Source organism: Zootoca vivipara, chromosome 2, assembly GCF_963506605.1.
Source record: "Zootoca vivipara chromosome 2, rZooViv1.1, whole genome shotgun sequence".
NCBI lineage: Eukaryota > Metazoa > Chordata > Lepidosauria > Squamata > Lacertidae > Zootoca > Zootoca vivipara.
In genome coordinates, this window is record NC_083277.1 from 3,875,411 (window position 1) to 3,897,436 (window position 22,026).

Genomic DNA, 22,026 nt, shown 5'->3' on the forward strand with positions numbered 1-22,026 from the left:
TACAGTCATACCTCGGCTCCTGAACGCCTTGGGAGTTGAACGTTCCGCCTCCTGAAGGTTTGAAAACCGGAAGTGAGTGTTCCGGTTTTCGAACGTTCTTTTTGAAGCCAAATGTCTGACAGGGCTTGCGCAGCTTCCGATTGGCCGCAGGAAGCTGCGCAGGAAGCTGCGGCCAATCAGAAGCTGCGCTTTGGTTTCCGAACGTTTTGGTAGCCGAATGGACTTCCGGAACGGATTCCGTTCAACTTCCAAGATATGACTGTATTGCATTTTTGTATATATCTTTTTATTATGCACATTTTTCCATCCCCCCGTTTTTTCCTCTGTTTGTCTTTATTTCTTTAAATTGATTTTAATTAATATTAAAAATTAATATTAATTTTAATTGATATTAAATTAATATTAATTTTAATTAATATTAAATTAATATTAAAAATCAGTATTAATATTAAAAATCAATACCGGTACTAGCCTCCACAGAAAGAGTGCTTCTGAATCCCAGTTGCTCGAAGCTGCAGTAGGGGTAAATGCCAGTTGTGTTCACATCTTGCTTACGGGCGTCCCATTGGGAAATAATAATAATAATAATAATAATAATAATAATAATAATAATAAATTGTTTATATCCTGCCTATCTGGCTGGGTTTCCCCAGCAGCTCTGGACAGCTCCCAACAGAATATTAAAAAAACTGGACTAGCTGGGCCATCGGCCTGATCCAGCAGCCTATTCTCATGTTCTTATTTCTCTGGTGGTGGGTGTTGGGCATCCCAGGGAATCTGCAAAAACGGAATGGTTTATATTGTCTTTTAAAGAAGGACCTCTGATTCCACGGCCACACCTCATCTCCTGGTTGAAAGAAGTAGAGGAGCAATTTGTCCGGGACGGATCTGCAGGTAGGGATTTTTGACTTGCTCTGGGACTCTGTTCACGCCTGGTTCCCTTGACGTGCAATGGAGGGGAGCCAAGCTCATTCTGGGGGTTTATTAGGCAAGGAGCTGAAAATCACACTGGCGTTAGACAAATCTATGGTGTGGCCAGAACGGGAATACAGTGTGCAGTTCTGGCCGCCTCCCCTCAAAATAATAATAATAATATGTCCTTCAGATATAATGTCCTGCTTGGGGTTTGTGTGTGTGTGTTATATGTGAAAGATCAGAGGCAGCTCTGATAAAATGCTATATGACAAAAGAAGCAGGTGGCTGTGCTTTTATGTAGAGCCCAAGTTGTTTGTGGTTCTCCTTAATAAAAGTTAGCCCTTCAGTTGAAACACTGAAGAAAATGGATATGCGAAAACCATCGTTGGCATCTGTTCGCCTCAAAAAAACAATGGAGTGCACCTCAGGGGTGGGGGGGTTGAAGTTGAGTTAGCAGCACTGAAGTGACCTCCTGGGGAACAACAGCAGCAGCAACAACAACAACAACAACATTAAAAACTTCCTTAAACAGGGCTGCCTTCAGATGTCTTCTAAAAGTCAGATAGTTGTTTATTTCCTTGACATCGGATGGGAGGGCATTCCACAGGGCGGGTGCCACCACCGAGAAGGCCCTCTGCCTGGTTCCCTGAACCTCACAGTCAGGGAACCGCCAGAAGGCCCTCGGAATTGGACCTCAAAAGGACATTGCAGAGTTCAGAAAGGTTTATTTATTTCATATCATTGAGAAAAGGGCAGCCAGAATAATCGAAAGGATGAAGCAACTCCCCTGAGATGAAAAGTTGCAGCCTCTGGGACCTTTTAGCTTAGAGAAAAGGCAAGTAAGAGGTGACAGCTTTATTCAACTATCTCAAGGGCTGTCACATGGAAGATGGAGCCAGTTGTTTTCTCCTGCCCTGGAGGGTAAAACTCGAACCCATGGCTTCAAGAAAGGAGATTGGGGCTAAACACCAGGAAGACCTTTCTGACAGTAAGAGCTGTTCAGCAGTGGAACGGTTTCCCACAGGAGATGGTGGACTCTCCTTCATGGGAGATTTGTAAGTGGCGGTTGGATAGTCATCTGTCATGGATGCTTTAGTAGAGATTCCTGCATTGCAGGAGTTTGGACTAGAGGACCCTTGGGATTCCTTCCAGTTCTACAATTCTGTTATTCTAAGATTATAAGATGAAACATGGCATGGAGAGAGTAGGGGCGGAACCTGGCTAGCCGATCTCCCACAGGCGTCTGGTGGGCCACCGTGAAAACAGGATGTCTAATTTTTATTTACCGTATGTATAAATGTTGTGAAGCAGTCTGATATTTTTGAAATTATAACCATGTTCAAATATATAAAAGGATGTCATATAGAGGAGGGAGAAAGGTTGTTTTCTGCTGCTCCAGAGAAGCGGACACGGAGCAATGGATTCAAACTACAAGAATATTCCGCCTAAACATTAGGAAGAACTTCCTGACAGTAAGAGCTGTTCGGCAGTGGAATTTGCTATCGAGGAGTGTCGTGGAGTCTCCTTCTTTGGAGGTCTTTAAGCAGAAGCTTGACAGCCATATGTCAAGAATGCTTTGATTCTGTTTCCTGCTCGGCAGGGGGTTGGACTGGATGGCCCTTGTGGTCTCTTCCAACTCTATGATTCTATGATTCTAAATGAATAGCGTCCTATAAATATTTATCTCAGCAAATATATAAATCAAACCAAATGCTGCAGCATCTCCTCAGGGGAGTCACACCTTAAATTGTACCCCGCAGCAAATAGGGAGACAGGCTTCTCAAGCAAGTGACGCTGAAAATATCTTCGCTGGTGTGCTTTTCTTCTTGTCACCCTGACAGGCAGGGGACAAACGTCACTGACGCGTTCCGGATCCTTTCCTCCTTGTGGCGAAGTGGACAGAGCTGCTTTGCACCCAGCGCAGGTAGGGGAGGGGTCCACGTTGAGTGGAGGTGGTTGTCCTGGGAGGGTTGCTCCTCCCACTTGCTTCAGAGGCGGGGCTATGCAAATAGGTTCCTTTCTCCCCCTTCAGTGGGAGGAGCCTCCTCCAGTTGAGTCCTGCCTGCTTCAAGGCAATGGGGCTTCCTACAGTGCTCAAAATTTCAGGGTTTTGCAACTCGGCACGGTCTAATTGCGACCAGTTTTGAGATGTGTTCTGGCCGAGACTCGAGAGTAAAACTGCAGCCCCGTGCACTGCGGGCGCAAGTCACCTGGGTGGTGCCGAGAGTCAAAATGGCACCCCATGCAACGCATGAGTAAAATTGCTTTAGAAAAGACCTTGAAAAAAAAATCACTTGCAACTAGCCATTCCGTAACCAAGGTTTAAGGCTCCATTTGGCGAACAGCTTACATATCTGAGTTTCTAACATTGGATCATTGGCCCATCTTGCCCAGCATCCTGTTCTCACAGTGGCCAGCCAGATGCATTGTGGGAAACCAGCAAGAGAATTTGAGCGCAACTCCTCACTGTGTGGAGTTCTTTGTAACAGTGGTTTGCTTCTGTTGGGAACTCTCACGGGGCGCATGGTTCAAAGTGTGGAATTTGCTCCCAGTCAGAGACTGGGCTGAAGTTAAATACTGGGAAGACCGCCTCCCCCTCCGGACCCTCCCAGGGAGGAGGAAGAGGAAGACAGTCTAGATTTACAACAGGAGTTTTGAGGGAGGTCACAGCTTGGAGGCAGATGAGGGGAAATGATGGGAAATGATGGGAGAGGCAGAGCAGCAGCTGGCTGACCAGTTGCCACTAGAAAGCATTCCAGACCCACCATCTCCCAGAACCCGGCGAGCCTTAAAAGTAGGAGAGCAAAGAGCTCAGAGGGCACTTAGCGGCACCCGTAGAGGACGTGATGATGATGACGAGTGAGGAAGTGGGAGAGACGGGTGGTGGCGATTCACTCGGGACAACGCCATTATCCAAGAGGCTGGGTTCTATGGCTTTGAAATTTAAAAAAAGGACTGTAAGAAATTTTCTTTGTCTTTATACTTCCCTGGGCAACCAGCCGGGAGCCGCTGGCAGCATTCAGACACTCCCACAGGAGGCAGTGATGGCTGCCAAACTTTAAAAGAGGATTAGACAGATTCATGGAGCAACAGAGGACGCAATGCTTCTGAATGCCAGTTGCTGGAAACCGCAGAAATTGAGAGAGTTGTGGTGCTCTGGTCCTGCTTACTGGTTTCCCACAATGCATCTGGTTGGCCACTGTGAGAACAGGATGCTGGACCAGGTGGACCAGTGACCTTATCTGACTGGGGCGACTCATTCAAATGGGTGGCATATAAATAAATTATTCTTATTCTTATCCAGCAAGCTGTTGTTTTGTCCTTTTGCTTTTCTGCTATTGCTTTGGAGAATTGTTGTTGTTGTTGTTGTTGTTGTTGTTGTTCCGCCCATCTGACTGGGTTGCCCCAGCCACTCTGGGCAACTCCCAGCGCTATACAGTGGAACCTCGGTTTACGAACACCTCGGTTTATGAATTTTCGGTTTACGAATGCCGCGGACCCATCTGGAACGGATTAATTCACTTTCCATTGCTTTCAATGGGAAGGTTCGCTTCAGTTTATGAACGCTTCAGTTTATGAACAGACTTCCGGAACCAATTACACCCATGCTTCGGGTTAAGTACGCTTCAGGTTGAGTACTCCGCAGACCCGTCTGAAACGAATTAATCCACTTTCAATTACTTTCAATGTGAAAGTTCGCTTCAGTTTAGGAACGCTTCAGTTTATGAACAGACTTCTGGAACCAATTGTGTTCATAAACCGAGGTACCACTGTATAGAAATGCCATAAAACACCGGACGTTAAAAACATAGAAAAAGCAAAAAAAAAAACACCGGGATGATGGTATACAGTGGTACCTCTACTTATGAATTTAATGTGTTCCGAACGCACATTCATAAGTCAAAAAAATTTGTAAGTTGAATCCCATAGGAATGCATTGGGAGAATAAATTCGTATGTCGAAGCAACCCTATCTAAAAATTCATAAGTAGAAAAAATCCTATCTAAACCGCTTCCAAGATGGCGGACGGAGCTCCATTCGTAAGTAGAGTTATTCGTAAGTACAGGTCCCACTGTATATTGCAGTAATTCTTTCTTCTTCTTTTAGGGTCTGGTGTCCTTTGAGGAGGTGGCTGTGATTTTCACGGAGGAGGAGTGGGCCCTGCTGGATCCAGGCCAAAGGGCTCTGTACAAGGAAGTCATGCTGGAGAACTACCAGAATGTGGCCTCTCTGGGTAATGACCCCATTTCCCCTTTTTGGATCGACCTCCTGTGATTCTCATTACTTACTGGTTAAGATGTTTCCAGGGAGGAAGGATGTAGCCAGTGGTCCATTCTGACTAAGCTTAGGCCTTGGGCTACCTGATGGGGCATCTCATTGGCCCCAGTGAGAACAGGATGCTGGACGTATCTACAGTAAAGCCTGGTCCAGCTTCATTCCTGAGGTGATTCCTTCTGGCATGGCCAATAAGTCATAGAATCATAGAATCATAGAGTTGGAAGAGACCCCAAGGGCCATCCAGTCCAACCCCCTGCCAAGCAGGAAACACCATCAAAGCATTCCTGGCAGATGGCTGTCAAGCCTCCGCTTAAAGACCTCCAATGAAGGAGACTCCACCACTCTCAGTGGCAGCAAGTTCCACTGTCGAACAGCTCTTACTGTCAGTTCTTCCTAATGTTTAGGTGGAATCTTCTTTCTTGTAGCTTGAATCCATTGCTCTGTGTCCGCTTCTCTGGAGCAGCAAGTCAATTGAGGAGGAGTCAGTTGAGAAACGAGACGATGATTCCTGGGTCTCCTTTGTGTGGGATGTATCATCACTGAAGTAGTCAAACACAACATTTCCTGTTGCCTAGAGTGGACAAACAGGGGAATGTTGCTCCAGACAGGGAGGGCTTCCTGTCATACCTGCTCTGCCGCCTCCTCCCCCTGTGTGTGACCAGGTAGATGGGTGTGACCCTACCAGACCCTATAAAAGGGCCAGCCATCTTCTTCTCTTCTGGCTCTTTTGCCATCTTCCTCTCTTCTGGCTCTTAGCCAGCAGCACATGGCCCATCCTTACAGAGGATGGAAGCCACAAGGTAGAAAGCCCGCCTTCCGAATACTACAGTGAACTGAGTGTAAGTACAGTCGTACCCTAGAAGTTGAACAGAATCCATTCTGAAAGTCCTTCGACTTCCAAAACGTTCAAAAACCAAAGTGCGGCTTCTGATTGGCTCCTGCAGCCAATCGGAAGCCGCGAAAGCCACGTCGGACTTCCGGTTCCAAAAGAATATTAGAAAAGTGAAACAGTCACTTCCGGCTTTCTATCGTTTGGGAGCCAAAATGTTTGAGAACTAGGCTGTTTGACTTCCAAGGTACGACTGTAAACTTTACTTTTACTTTTAAACAAGACACGTTGTTATCATTTTAAGAGGGGAATAAAAAGGGGGAACTTACCATGAACAATCCAGACAGGATTGCTTAACTTAAATTATTCTAACGAATCCATCAGCTTTCTTCCGGCAACCTGCTTTGCTGCTTGCTCACTAGCGTGAGTGAGAACGGCTTATATTTAATCAAGAAATCCTCTCCTACCTTCCTCAACATTCCCACACTTTGGAGGTGGTGGGCTGGTCCAAACAGGGAGTCTGCTCTTCTCTCTGCTATGCTGCAGCTGTGAGGGGAACAGAGCTGGCTTGTCCTCTTGGGGTCTTGCCTCGCGCTGCCGGACGAAGAGCTTGAACTCCCAGCTCAGTTGAATGCCTAAATCAGGGCAGAACGAAAGCAAGGCAAGAGGATTAGGTACAAGGAAGGCGCAAGCTAAGATGCTGATCCAACAAGCAACACTCCCACTGCACCTTCCTTTTGCTATTTATTTGCTTTTTATTGTTTCTGAATAATTTTGCAGCCACGAGTACCCTAAGTAAGAACTTAATCTTTCTTCATTGTCCCTCAAAGAAGGGCCTCTGGTGCCTAAATCTGATCTCGTCTCCTTGCTTGAAGAAAAAGAAGACCTGCGTGACCAGGAGACCTTGACAGGTAGGTCTGTATATATTTTGGAGTCTGTACATCGCCCAGAAATGACAGGATGCCCTCAGATAGATATAGGCCCGGGGAAATCCATCTGATAACTGAGGGGTTTCAGAGCAAAGCCTGCCTTTTCAAGCCATGGTTTTTAAAAGCCTTGAGTTTTATTTTGTTGTTGTTTAGTCGTTTAGTCGCGTCTGACTCTTCGTGACCCCATGGACCAGAGCACGCCAGGCACTCCTGTCTTGCACTGCCTCCCGCAGTTTGGTCAAACTTCAAGAACACTGTCCAGCCATCTCATCCTCTGTCGTCCCCTTCTCCTAGTGCCCTCCATCTTTCCCAACATCAGGGTCTTTTCCAGGGAGTCTTCTCTTCTCATGAGGTGGCCAAAGTATTGGAGCCTCAGCTTCAGGATTGAGTTTTATAGATGCAGCATTTGAAAGCCATTTTTTGTGTTGCTTTTAGCAGGGTCTGCAGGAGGCGGGAGCAGCCAGCATTTTGTGCTTCATATTATCTATATTTTAATTTTATAAAGTGGAATCTCGGTTGTCGAACGTAATCCAATCCGGAAGACCGTCCAACTTCTGAAACCTTCGACAACCGAGGCACAATTGCCAGTTGGCAATTGCAATGGAGAAAATGGAGAAATGTGCCTCGGAAGCCATTCGACTTCCGAGGTGTGTTCGAAAATGGAAGCATTCCCTTCCGGGTTGTCGGCGTTTGAAAGCCAAAAAGTTTGACCTCCGAAGCATTCGACAACCGAGGTCCCACTGTACTGTAAATAAAGTCAGAGAGTGCACACCCCCACACAAACAAACAAACAAATTTACACACTTAATTATCTAGTGTAAACCAGTTCGAGATCTTTTAGATAGTAAGCAATTTATACATGGAATAGATAAATATGCGAGTTGAACATTCCCCCAGCCCTTGTGGTCATATCACAGCCCCAATCATCTCTCATTGGCCTGGGACACAATAAAGCCCAGAGAAAAGAGCCAATCAGTTGTGCTGAGGGCTGCCATCAAGGCATGGGGAAATACGTATTTGTTAGCGTTACAAATATTAGCACTTCCTTTGGCTTCCATTTATTGTCAGGCGCAGCTCTCCTAGCAAGCAACTGTCCTGGCTGAACCGTTTCCCCAATTAATTTTCTATGAACTGCAAATCAACCAGCGGGATCTAATTTGTGGCAGGATTGGCGTCCCCAGCAAGACTTGGAAAGCATGTCCAGCCAGAGCCATTTTTACTGTCAGTCTTTACATGATGGAATTGTCCGCACTTCATTTTGTTTCCTCCTTTGCACTCATGTCCAGTTTGTCTCTTTTGTCTTTCAGCTGGGGATGTTTGGGAGACGGACAGCGAATGCAAAGCTCCTCCGGCATCCGAGGAAGGCAAGAATGGCCCAGAGACAGATGTTGGGCCTCAAGGGGGAGCGAAGGAGCAGGAAGGAAATAAAAGCAAGGAGAAGAAGAAGAAACCAGCTGCTCTCTTGGATAGCGACTGCTATGAAGTTCCGGTGCACCCCAAAACTCGTAGGAGGCAGAGGAAGAAAGAGTGCCCCGCCTGTGGGAAAAGATTTGCTCGTAATTCAACGCTCAACGGCTACACAAAAAGCCGAATAGGAGAGATACCGTGTCTGGAGTGTGGAAGCAGACTCAGGTGAGGTTTTCCTTCTAGCGAGGCTCAAGTGATCCGTTTCCAGTAGTTGTTTTATGTAGATTTGTGGATCGAGCTTTATCTCCTCTCAGGTGGAGCTGCTGAAGGTAACTGTGGTTTCTATGCAGTTTATAATATAAGTCAATCTGTGGTTGGGGTTTTTAATACAACCTCCCCCCCCCCTTAAAACACACACATCATATTGGGAGTACAGTCATACCTCGGTTTAAGTACGCTTTGGATTTTATTTCCCCCCCCCCATTTTTTATTGTTTTTTTATCATTCAAATAAACTTTGTTACCAAAAAAAGAAAATATTTCACAAAAATTACAATGTGTCATTTCTTATTTACATCTCTTAACTCTTGTCCTCCTCTTATCAATTCCAAACATATATACTTGTTCTTCCGAACTTGACTTCCTCATTCTTGGTTTTCTATTTTCTTCCTTTCATTTTCTGCGCTTTAACCTTTCTTCCCTGCCTTTCTCTCATATGATTTCTGAACATACATATTGACAGGGCTAGATATTTCTTATGTTGTATTTTTTAAGTTAATCCTACTAGTGTTTTAACATTTTTACAATATTCCTTTAGATAATCTCCAAATTTACCCCACTCTTCCTGAAACATTTGCTCTTTCTGCTCTCTTATTCTTCCTGTCAACCTTGCCAATTCTGAATATTCCATCATTTTCTCTCTCCATTCGTCTACAGTTGGAATTTCTGATGCTTTCCACCTTTGGGCTAATATCACTCTGGCCGCCGTAGTGGCATACATGAACAGTTTTTGGTCCTCCTAATTTCTCTTCCCATTAATCCCAGTAATATAGCTTCCGGTTTTGGGGGGAAGGTATATCTCAACATCCTTTTTAGTTCGTTATAAATTGATTCCTGAAACACTTTCACCTTTTCACACAGCCACCACATATGGTAGAAGTATGCCTCGGTTTGAGTACTTTCAGTTTAAGAACTCCGCGGACCCGCCTGGAACGGATTAATCCACTTTCCATTACTTTCAATGGGAAAGTTCGCTTCAGGTTAAGTACAGACTTCCGTAACCAATTGTGTACTTAAACCGAGGTACCACTGTGTAGGCAAAAGGCTGTGGGTCATGCATTATTACTACCGCTACTACTACAATTAATGTATTCATGGCCTTCTGAACTGTCTCATAGCAATGTACCCTACTCTCCTAGATCTCTCAGGACCGGTGTTATGTGGTCTCAGCGGCCACTCCCAGTCACTAGTCTAGCTGCCGCATTCTGGATTAATTGCAGTTTCCTGGTCACCTTCAAAGGTAGCCCCACGTAGAGTGCACTGCAGTAGTCCAAGCGGGAGATAACTAGAGCATGCACCACTCTGGCAAGACAGTCCGCAGGCAAGTAGGGTCTTAGCCTGCGTACCAGATGGAGCTGGTAGACAGCTGCCCTGGACACAGAATTAACCTGTGCCTCCATGGACAGCTGTGAGTCCAAAATGACTCCCAGGTACCACAAACTAGCTAGTCTTGCAAGGGGGTTTCTCGCCTTTGTTTATTGCATAGCAACCGTAGTTTCTCACTCTTGCCCGTTGCCATAGGTGGACAAGAGAGGAGACCCAGAAAATGCTTTGCATAATAGCACACAGCCCCGGCATAAAGGTTTTCATGAGCAGCAGCTCGGCTACCAACGAAAGATACTGGAGAGCCTTGCAGATTGATATGCTCGCCGAGGGCTACGTCCGGTCCACTTGCCAGCTCCGTGCCAAATGGAAGCGCCTGAAGATTGACTTCTTCAACCAGGGTTTAAAGGCGGCCGACGGAGACGTCCGGGTGAGGCACCCCCCTCCCTTCTATAAAGAAGTGACTTCCATCTGGCTTGCAGCTGGGAAGCCCCCTTTCGGGGAACGGAAAAAGCCTGGTAAGTTTTTAAAGGGGGGGAAACCTGATTTCCAGGGTTCCCCCCCCTTTTTGCCAATTATTTTGTATTAATTTTCCAAATATTTAACGGATTAGCAACAAATTAATTCGAATTTAACACAGATTTAACAGTTGACTATCCAGCCCCCTTTCAAGATACTTCTTTTCCGTGCCCCCTTTGCTGCTCATAATGAAGCATGATACTTTTTATTTCTAATACTTTCCCATGCGTTCTATTCCCATCGACTGGGCTTGTTCAATTCCTGCTTAGACTTTTATCTATCTTCCCATTTAATCAAGTAATCTTCTTTTATCCATCCATATAAATCATTAATCTTAATTTTAAATCGTATTTCCTCCAATGCAACATTCACCATGTCTTTATGCTTTCGCAACATTCTAATTAATAATTCTAGTTACAGTGGAACCTCGGTTGTCGAACGCAATCCGTTCCGGAAGACCATTTGACTTCCGAAACGTTCGACAACCAAGGTGTTATGCGGTCCTCTAACCCAAACAAAGAGGGCGCGGGTGGCACTGTGGGTTAAACAACAGAGCCTAGGGCTTGCCGATCAGAAGGTGAGCGGTTCAAATCCCCGCAACGGGGTGAGCTCCCGTTGCTCGGTCCCAGCTCCTGCCAACCTAGCAGTTTGAAAGCATGTCAAAGTGCAAGTAGATAAATAGGTACTGCTACAGCGGGAAGGTAAACAGTGTTTCCATGTGCTGCTCTGGTTTGCCAAAAGCAGCTTTGTCATGCTGGCCACATGACCTGGAAGCTGTACGCCGGCTCCCTCGGCCAATAACGTGAGATGAGCGCCGCAACCCCAGAGTCGGTCACGACTGGACCTAATGGTCAGGGGTCCCTTTACCTTTAATCCAAACAATCCTTGATCTCATCCATATTCCTCATCCCAGTATCTTAACTTTCTGTTCTCTGCTGGAATCTGTGAACTGTTGATTTGGCTCATTCACTGATTGGACATTCCACTCACGCTGGATTCTCTCTCCATTTCAGTGGTGGATGTGTGGGAGACGGACAATGAAAGCAATTCCGCAAATGGGGAGCCACCGTTCAGAAGGCCTTGTCACTGGGCAGCGCCAACCGGGCAGCAGCCAGAAGCAGCCCCACCAGCAAGACCTCCCTTACCAACTGTAGGCTCTGAGATCACTGATACCCAGAGAGTCGCTCCTTTGGGTACTTGTGTCCCAAAATACTTCCTTGTTTCATTTAAGAATCTACAGGCTGAATAAAAGGCCGAAATGGCAAAACTGACAGGGAAGCTCAGGAACAAAATCTTCAATAAAGAAAGGGGAAATTATATAATTTATTTAGGGGACGACTGTAATCAGATGAAAACGTTGGCAGGATTTTGATAACACTTGTAGCAAATTTCTTGAACAATATGGAGAAGTATAAAATATGGATTATGAAATAATATGCAGTTGAAAAGGTCGACGGGGTTGGACTGGTACACCCTCGGGGTCCTTCCCATCTCCACAATTCTATGGTTCTGTGATAATCATAAGAGTAATCTATCATTACGCAGGTGGCGCTGTGGGTTAAACCACAGAGCCTAGGGCTTGTTGATCAGAAGGTCGGTGGTTCGAATCCCCGTGACGGGGTGAGCTCCTGTTACTTGGTCCCAGCTCCTGCCAACCTAGCAGTTCGAAAGCACGTCAAAGTGCAAGTAGATAAATTGGTACTGCTACAGCGGGACGGTAAACGGCGTTTCCGTGTGCTGCTCTGGTTCGCCAGAAGCGGCTTTGTCATGCTGGCCACATGACCTGGAAGCTGTATGCCGGCAGATCCCGGGATCTGTCCTTGCTGTTGGCGGTGGGGGGAGAGGAACGACAGCAAGGAGCTTTTCGCCGACAGCAAGGAGCTTTTCGCCGACAGCAAGGAGCTTTTCGCTTTCGCACCGCCACACTTTGGCTCCGTCCCCCGGAGCCGAAGCACGGCGGTGCGGGGGCTTTTCGCCACCTGCCTGGCTCGGGGAAGGCAGGCAGGCAGGCGGCAACAGCCCGAGGAAGCTCCGGGGCTGTTGCCGCCTGTCTGCCTGCCTTCCCCGAGCAAGCCCCCTTCCCTGAGCCAAGCGGCCGCTGCGCTTCAGCTCGGGGACTGCCGTCGGCAGCAGCGCTTGCTCTCTTGGCTCAGGGAAGGCAGGCAGGCGGCAAGAGCCCGGCAAGTTGCCGCCTGGCTGCCTGCCTTCCGCGAGCCAAGCCAGCAAGCGCCACCACTGCCGCCAGCCCCCAGAGCCCATAGGGATGCATTAATTAACTTTTAATGCATTCCTATGGGAAATGGTGCTCGCAAGACGGATTTTTCGTAGGACGAATTGACCGTCGGAACGAATTAAATTCGTCTAGCGAGGCACCACTGTATTCCATCCAGCAGAGTAAATAAATGAGCATAATGGTCACAAATCCAATACATTCAGGATTGGCCCTGTCCATAAGAAATCCAGTTGCAGCAGACTTGACCTTACAATAACTTGACCTTACAATAATAATAAAACTAAACCTTAACACTAAGCATACTTCGTGTTCCACACCAGAAGGAAAAGAGATAGAAAGAGAAAGTGTGAAACCCAGGCTCCTTCTGGGCCTACTTTTATAGCCAGCGTGACCTTGACTGACAGATAACAGACCCAGTGTAAGCCAGCTGTACTCAGCTTCTCGGAAGGAATAACCCAAACATCATGAAGTTTCTTTCACACAGAGAAGCTTCCAGAACCCTCTTGTATGAATTAGAATAGAAAAGATCTTTACTAGGGTGATGACTTTTTTACAACTTCATTTCCCTGTGTCATAATTTGATGAGCTTTCATTAAAGATTAGATAAAATCTTCCTTTCAAAGAGATTTGATAAAAAAAAACTTCACGCACAAAATGATTTTAAAAATTTTATTTATCAGTTTTTTTACGCTTTTTGAAGTCAATGTAAGCAGATATAAAATTGAACCCAAGCTTTAGAGTCACGTATATACAACATTATATAGGGTCATCAAACACACAAGGAAGCTTTTTTTTAGCTACAGTAACAGTATAGACGCCGCTAGAGGACGATGTTTTGCTACCTCTCCTGTAGGTTCTTTTCCCAGCTTGCTCGGCAGGGTCTGCTGGCTGAGTTTTGAGGTCCCAAAAAGGGGCTTTTACCTTGTGCAGGTGTGACATTTGTATAACCTATGTTGCTAAGAACACTCCCCATTGTAGAATGTTGTGTCCAAATTTGATACGAAATATATATAGAATTGTTAATACAATTTTATGAAATGGTAAAACGGCATACAAAAAAATTTAAAACGGTTTGTGCGTAACCTTTTTAAATATTTCAATGGAATATACCTCATTTTAGTCATTAATAGGCAAAAGTTCATCCATTTGTGCTACAGGAAATAATGTTTGAGAAAAAAAATGAAAAAGTCATCACCCTAAATTCTCTATACATCAGATCACTACTTTCTGCGCCAAGAAATACAAACTGACTTAATATTCACGTTTTCTCTTTTCATTTCAGGAGAGGATGTTTGGGAGACAGAGAACGAAACCAAAGCACACCCAGTGTTTGGGGAAGGCAATAAGTGTCCCGACACAGAGGACGACGCGTGGAATCAGGATGGAATGAAGAAGCAGGAGGGAAGTAAAAACAGCGAGAGGAGTCACGAGCCCCTTTCATGCCCCGACGGCAACTTATGTGAAATTGCGGCGCAGTTACGAGCCCAAAGCAACCTTCGGAGAGATGGAAGGAAAGAGTGCCCTGCGTGTGGGAAAAGGTTTGCTTGTAAATCAGCACATTGACACCCATACAGAAAACCTCGGACAGGGAGCCAACAAAGAGAACAGGCCATTTGCAGATTAGAGAACAAACGACACACGGAGACTTCTGAAGGTTGCTTCTGTCTAAATCAGGCATCCCCAAACTGCGGCCCTCCAGATGTTTTGGCCTACAACTCCCATGATCCCTAGCTAACAGGACCAGTGGTTGGGGAATGTTGTTGTTGTTTAGTCGTGTCCGACTCTTCGTTAACCCTTTTAAGCCATTTTAAGCCCTTTTAAAATGTGGGTCTTTTGGAGGAGGGGGTTATTGGGTTGTTGTTTTTATTTTGATTACAGTAGTACCTTGGTTTTCGAACAGCCTAGTTCTCGAAAGTTTTGGGCCCCGAACGATCGAAACCCAGAAGTAAATGGTTTGGTTTTCGAACGTTCTCTTGGAAGCCGAACGTCAGAAGCCGCACGTTGGTTTTGGAAGTCAAAACAGACTTCCGGAACAGATTCCGTTCGACTTCCAATGTACAACTGTATATATTATGTGGTTTTATATTTTGAATTTGTTCTCTGAACTGCCCTGAGACCTCCGGGTTTTGGGTATATAATATAAATTCAATTAACAACAAGAACAGCCAACTGGACTCTTCAAACCAGCTACAGTGGTGCCTCGCTAGACGAATTTAATTTGTTCCACGGGTCTTTTCTTATAACGAAAAAATTCATCTAGCGAATCCCATAGGAATGCATTGAATTTTTTTTGAATTTTTTTTCCCCCATAGGAACGCATTAATTGAATTTCAATGCATTCCTATGGGAAACCGCGATTCGCTAGATGAAAACGAATTCGTCTAGCGAGGCAACCTCCGCTAGAAAAAGCATTTCGTTAAGCGAAAAGTTCGTTAAGCAGGGCATTCGTTAAGCGAGGCACCACTGTAGTTTTGTTAGGGGGAGAGAGAGCTTGTTTTGCTGTATACAATGCCTCACTCTTGCGTGTTGTCGTAGGTGGACCAGAGATGAAACCCAAAAGATGCTATCCATAATAGCTCAGAGCGCCGGCACCAAGGTGTTTATGAGCAGTAGCACGGCTACGAACGAGAAGTACTGGAAGTCCTTGCAGGATAGCATGCATGCCCTGGGATACTCGAGATCCACCTGCCAACTCCGTGCAAAGTGGAAGCGCCTGAAGATCGACTTTTTCAATCGGGGAATCAAGGCAGCATGTGGACAAATTCGAGTCAAGCATCCTCCTGCCTTCTACAAGGAATTAACTGCCATCTGGATCGCGGCAGGGAAGCCGCCTTTCGGGGAACGCAGAAAACCTGGTAGGGTTTTTCAAGGAAAATCCTTACTATTTGCAGGATATTTTGTTTCTGGGTGTGGTGTTTTTCCCCATATTTTTCATTCCAGCACCCCCCCCCCAAGCCTACAAGTGCATACAAGACTACAGAACTTTACTTGTGGTTCATGCATTGCAGGGGCTGGACTAGATGACCCTTGGGGTCCCTTCCAACTCCAATGATTCTCATGACCCAGGTGGTTTATTTAGGGCAGCCTTCGCCAATCTGGGGTCGATGGGAGTTGTAAGTCAGTAGGTATAACAACACTGAAATACAAGGTGTGATTGGAAAGTTTGGTGAGCGGTCACAGAAATCAGACAGCGAGAAATATTCGAACATACAATCGGCATTGGAAATGCATGAAATGCTCACAATTGTGTACGGAGATGAAACTGTAACTCAAAAGACAGCCAAGCAGGAAACGCCATCAAAGCATTCTTGACATAATAGAATCATAGAATCATAGAGTTGGAAGAGAGTTTGTGAGCTATTGATGGTGGAAGAATTGCATATTCCGCATGAAACCGTTACTGAGGTTAGCGAGTTGTCCCACCCTCCATATTCTCCCGATCTGGCCCCACCAGATTTCTTTCTTTTCCCAAAACTGAAATCTGCACTGATTTTCCAACATTTCACACGTCCAAGCGGCTGTGACGAGGGAACTGAAAGCCGTATGAAAAGAGGACTTTGCCAGAAGTTTCCAACAATTCTGCGGAAGTTGTCAACGGTGCATTGTATCAGAGGGGGTCTACTTTGAAGGCATGTAAGCTATGTATGTTTGAATATTTCTCGCTGTCCTATTTCTATAACAACATTGAGGAAAGCCAGATAGCAAAGGTGATGTGGAAAGACCCATCGCTTGCTCCATTGAAGATCTATCTATACCAGGTATGGGGAAGCTTTAGCCCACCAAGAGCACTTCCCTCGGTTTCCAGAAACCAATATTCAGAAAGCCTTAAGGCCTCCAACCATGTTTCCACTCATTTTTCGGTTTCTCTCTCAATTTAAGTGGTGGATGTGTGCGAGACGGACAACGAAAGCAATTCCACAAACGGGGAGCTACCCCCAATAAGGCCCTGCGACAGGCCAGCGACCACTAGGCAGCAGCCCAAAGAGGCACCAGCCACCAGGCTTCCCCTGCGGATCGTGGGACCCGAGGTGGTTGATACCAGTAGAGTCGCTCCTTTAGGTACGCCAGTTCCTAGCCATATTTATTTATGCATTTTGCTTAAATGTTTTGCAGGCTGCACTTTTGTTTAAAATGTCATACGGCGGAATGCAATCTAAAAAGACAGTGCTGTGGTAACAACAATAAAAGCATCAAACACATCAGTGGTAGTCTGCAATTATTCTGGAATTCCCACTGTTCTGTTTCCTACTCTCTTTTGGGGTCTTTCGTGGAATAACAAACTGGTTTGTTGTTGTAAATTTTTATTGAATTTTCAAAAGTTTAACCTATGTACATCCATACATAGAAAATTTGTATTTTCCCAACTTCCCGCCCCATTTTTCATGGTGTTTTAATCCCCCCTCCCTTCTGCTGCACAGTAATAATAATAATAATAATAATAATAATAATAATAATAATTTATTATTATTATTATTATTATTATTATTATTCATACCCCACCAATCTGCTTGGGCTTCCCCTGCCACTCTGGGCAGCTTCCAACAAACATTGTTGTTGTTGTTGTTGTTTAGTCGTTTAGTCGTGTCCGACTCTTCGTGACCCCATGGACCAGAGCACGCCAGGCACTCCTGTCTTGCACTGCCTCCCGCAGTTTGGTCAGACTCATGTTCGTAGCTTCGAGAACACTGTCCAACCATCTCGTCCTCTGTCGTCCCCTTCTCCTAGTGCCCTCAATCTAGGGCTTTCAAGACATAGGTCTTTCAAGACTAGTGCCCAACAAAATACATCAAATATCACAGATTAAAAACTTCCCTAAACAGGGTTGCCTTTAGGTATTTTCTAAATGTCAGGTAGTTGTTTATCTCTCTGACCTCTGATGGGAGGGCATTCCACAGGACGGGCGCCACTACTGAGAAGGACCTTGGCGCTGAACCTCAGTGTCCGGGAGGCCATTTAGGGCTTTAAAGGTCAGCACCAACACTTTGAATTGTGTTCGGAAACCTACTGGGAGCCAATGTAGATCTTTCAAGACCGGTGTTATGTGGTCTCGGCAGCCGCTCCCAGTCACCAGTTTAGCTGTCGCATTCTGGATACCTGAAGGAGTATACCTGAAGGAGCGTCTCCACCCCCATCGTTCAACCCCGACACTAAAGTCCAGTGCCGAGGGCCTTCTGATGGTTCCCTCACTGAGAGAAGTGAGGCTACAGGGAACCAGGCAGAGGGCCTTCTTGGTGGTGGCGCCCGCCCTGTGGAACGCCCTCTAATCAGATGTCAAGGAGATAAACAACTACAGTGGTACCTCGGTTTACAAACACAATTGGTTCCGGAAGTCTGTACTTAACCTGAAGCGTACTTAACCTGAAGGTTGGATTAATCTGTTCCAGACGGGTTCGCGGAGTACTCAACCTGAAGCGTACTTAACCCAAGATATGAGTGTAATTGGTTCCGGAAGTCCGTACTTAACCTGAAGCGTACTTAACCTGAAGCGAACTTTCCCAATGAAAGTAATGGAAAGTGGATTAATCCGTTCCAGACAGGTCCGTGGAGTACTTAAACTGAAAATCCTCAAACCGAGGCGTTCTTAAACCGAGGTATGACTGTACCTGACATTTAGAAAACATCTGAAGGCAGTTCTGTTTAGGGAAGTTTTTTAATGTGTGACATTTTAATGTATTTTAATATTTGTTGGAAGCCGCCCAGAGTGGCTGGGGAAACACAGCTGGGTGGGCGGGGTACAAATAATAAATTATTATTATTATTATTATTATTATTATTATTACTAAGGCTGGGGGCATCCTCTTCCCAGGCCCCTGTGTATGAGGAGGCACCTCTTTTCGGAGCCAAGGGGCAGCTTAAAGACCAGAGATGGTGGCAGCGGCTGCCCAGAGAACTCCCAAGGAGAGGGGAGAGGAGGAGAGGCAGAAACACTCCACAAAGGAGGGTGTTTGAAAAGGAGTGAGGGGCTGCTGGTTCTGCAGACAGGGGGGGGGCATAACTGGGTTGCTGAGCCCCACAGGGATGCTGCAGAAAGAAGGAAGTTGGCCAAGGGAGCCATGGACTCAAAAAGATTGAAAACCTCTCTCTCATACCAATACATCAATACTGTGTTCTCCAGTTCCTTCTGTTGCTCACGTTTCAAATCCTGCTCGCGAGTCCATCAAACTATAGCATTTCCTTAAATAGCCCTTTAATGTCCACCTGAATTTGTTAAATCAATGTTTATATTGCGACGTTGCTTTGAGATGCCTCGTAGGAAGCGGTTGATAAGCGGTTGATAAGATGTATAAGAGAGGTTTTCAATAAGCCGTAGGAAGCGGTTGAAAGCCAGTGTGGTGTAGTGGTTAAGAGCGGTAGACTCCTAATCTGGGGAACCGGGTTCACGTCTCCGCTCCTCCACATGCAGCTGCTGGGTGACCTTGGGCTAGTCACACTTCTCTCTGGAGGCTCTCAGCCTCACTCACCTCACAGAGTGCTTGTTGTGGGGGAGGAAGGGAAAGGAGAATGTTAGCCGCTTTGAGACTCCTTCGGGTAGTGATAAAGCGGGATATAAAATCCAAACTCTTCTTGATAAATGAAATCGATAATCACAGCAAACCCATTTGCCTCCTCTCTGTTTCAGGAGGGGATGTTTGGGAGACAGACAACGAATGCCAAGCCCACCCGGTGTACGAGGACTGCGCTAGCTGTCCACACACGGAAGAGGACGACTGGGATCAAGATGAAATGAAGAAGCGGGAGGGGATCAGAAGCAACGAGAGTTCTGCTCATGTGTGTGGCAACTTCTCCGGAATCGCAGGCCACTCGCGAGACCAAACACCGCAAAACGTGGGGGAACGGGAAGAGTGTCCTGCCTGCTGGAAAAGGTGATTTGCAAGTACAACTGCTTAATATCCATAGAGAAACCCATCTGTGTGAGTGCCTGGAGGCGGTTTGAGGATGGATGGCTGCTAACAGATTGAGGTTGAATCCTGACAAGACAGAAGTACTGTTCATGGAGGACAGGAGGCAGGCAGGTGTGGAGGACTCCCTGGTTCTGAATGGGGTAACTGTGCCCCTGAAGGACCAGGTGCACAGCCTGGGAGTCATTTTGGACTCATACTCCTATTGATGCTATACTCCTATTGATGCAGCCCAGAAGAAGTAGTAGTAGTAGTTACAATTATCATTTATATAGCATATACTGTGTTGGTTTCTGAGGTGAAAGCAAAAGCATTATGTTGGAAGACGCAGGGTAAATAAAGTACTCTTCACACAGCCCATAAACTGTGGAACAGAAGAGGATTGGGCAAATTCACGAAGGAGAGGGCTCTTAATGGCCGCTAGGCAGGGTGACTCAACTCTGAGCTAGGTGGGCCATTGGCCTGATCCAACAGGCTCTCATTATGTTCTTACATTAACCAGCCAAACTCCCCAAACCAAGTAGTTTTGCTAGAGAGAGAGAGAGAATACATCTTGATTTATTTTATAGTGCCAATACACTTTTTTGACTCTTGCGTGTTGTCATCCTAGATGGACCGGAGACGAAACCCAAAAGATGCTCTCTATAATCGCCCGTAGCCCCGGCATCAAGGTGTTTATGAGCAGTAGCACGGCTGGGAACGAGAAGCACTGGAAAGCCTTGCAGGATGAAATGCTCGCTCTGGGGTACTCGAGATCCACCTGCCAACTCCGCGCCAAGTGGAAGCGCCTGAAGATTGACTTTTTCAATCAGGGCATCGAGGCGGCCTGTGGACAAGTCAGAGTCAAGAACCCTCCTCCCTTCTACAAGGAAGTGACTTCGATTTGGATGGCAGCTGGGAAACCACCTTTTGGGGAGCACAGAAAGCCTGGTATGTTTTGAAAGAAACCTTCTGATTTGCAGGGTCTTCTGATTTCCCCCCCCCCCCCAGATTTATCATTCCTGTATCTTTTTATTAACTGACTCTTCAAAACAGATCCGCCTTCGGCAACCTGGTGGCTTTCCATGTAGTGTTGTTTTTTTCCTGGGGTGGGGGAAAGGGTGCTGGCATTTAACATGAGGGCACAGTCTCTCCCCCTCTCCCCAAAGCACTTTCCCTGGAAAGCTTTGAGGTTAGCCACCCCTGCTGTACACTGATTGGACAGTCCCTTACTCTTCCTCCCCCCCCCCCCGGCCATTCATGTCGGTTTCTCTCTCCGTTTCAGCAGTGGATGCGTCAGAGACCGACAACGAGAGCAATTCCACAAATGGGGAGCTGCCGCCGATAAGGCCCTGCCACAAGCCAGCAGCCGCTGGGCAGCAGCTGGAAGGGGCACTGCCAACCGGGCCTCCCCTGCCGGTCGTAGGGCCCAAGGTGGTTGATACTGGCACAATCGCTCCTTTAGGTACTTAGGAGTCAAGCAGTTTATTTATTTTTATATATATATATATATTTAAAAAAAATTTTTTTAATAATCTTTATTGGTTTAGATTAAAAACATATATACACAACAACATTTAGTACAAAAACAGAAAAGAAGAAAGAGAAGAAAGAAAAGGGACAAAGAGATATAAAGCATTATACATTTCTTCTACGTAAATACAGTGGTACCTCGGTTTATGAACACAATTGGTTCCGGAAGTCTGTTCATAAACTGAAGCGTTCATAAACTGAAGCGAACTTTCCCATTGAAAGTAATGGAAAGTGGATTAATCCGTTCCAGACGGGTCCGCGGAGTACTCAACCTGAAGCGTACTTAACCCGAAGCATGGGTGTAATTGGTTCCGGAAGTCTGTTCATAAACTGAAGCGAACTTTCCCATTGAAAGTAATGGAAAGTGAATTAATCCGTTCCAGATGGGTCCGCGGCGTTTGTAAACCGAAAATTTGTAAACCGAGGTGTTCATAAACTGAGGTTCCACTGTACAATAACATATAATTCATACAAATACAAACTCATAAAAAGAACAGAAAAGGTTTCTATATATTTCTATATATTTAAAATGTTTCATAGACCACATTGTCATACAAAATATTCCAGCTTTGATCAGGACAGTGGTCCGAAAGCGGCCCCTTGACTGATAAGATAGTAGTGAGGAGTTTTTATGTGTGCGTTTTTAAAAGGAAAGCATCCTTTATGACTAGGTATTTTGTAACTTGAGGGACATGGGTGACGCTGTGGGTTAAACCAGAGTCTAGGGCTTGCCGATCGCTAGGTCGGCGGTTCGAATCCCTGCAACGGGGTGAGCTCCCGTTGCTCGGTCCCAGCTCCTGCCAACCTAGCAGTTCGAAAGCATGTCAAAGTGCAAGTAGATAAATAGGTACCGCTCTGGCGGGAAGGTAAACGGCGTTTCCGTGCGTTGCTCTGGTTCGCCAGA

The 22,026-nt window shown here is 46.0% G+C and overlaps 1 protein-coding gene across 7 annotated transcripts in view; it reads left to right on the plus strand.

Annotated features, from left to right (window-relative positions):
• Positions 1 to 22,026, plus strand: part of LOC118081131 (uncharacterized) — a 28,948-nt gene that overhangs the window by 3,470 nt on the left and 3,452 nt on the right. For 2 of the 7 annotated variants that reach the window (XM_060268993.1, XM_060268991.1), the window contains exons 3-15: positions 814 to 894; positions 2,757 to 2,839; positions 5,023 to 5,149; positions 6,853 to 6,933; positions 8,259 to 8,583; positions 10,158 to 10,477; positions 11,492 to 11,671; positions 13,994 to 14,249; positions 15,247 to 15,566; positions 16,591 to 16,770; positions 19,331 to 19,574; positions 20,221 to 20,540; positions 20,875 to 21,054. In XM_060268993.1, coding sequence (XP_060124976.1) covers positions 814 to 894; positions 2,757 to 2,839; positions 5,023 to 5,149; positions 6,853 to 6,933; positions 8,259 to 8,583; positions 10,158 to 10,477; positions 11,492 to 11,671; positions 13,994 to 14,249; positions 15,247 to 15,566; positions 16,591 to 16,770; positions 19,331 to 19,574; positions 20,221 to 20,540; positions 20,875 to 21,054 — 2,697 coding nt within the window. The remainder of the gene's footprint in view (positions 1 to 813; positions 895 to 2,756; positions 2,840 to 5,022; positions 5,150 to 6,852; positions 6,934 to 8,258; positions 8,584 to 10,157; positions 10,478 to 11,491; positions 11,672 to 13,993; positions 14,250 to 15,246; positions 15,567 to 16,590; positions 16,771 to 19,330; positions 19,575 to 20,220; positions 20,541 to 20,874; positions 21,055 to 22,026) is intronic. The other 5 variants (XM_060268994.1, XM_060268997.1, XM_060268999.1 and 2 more) reach the window with 5 other exon arrangements.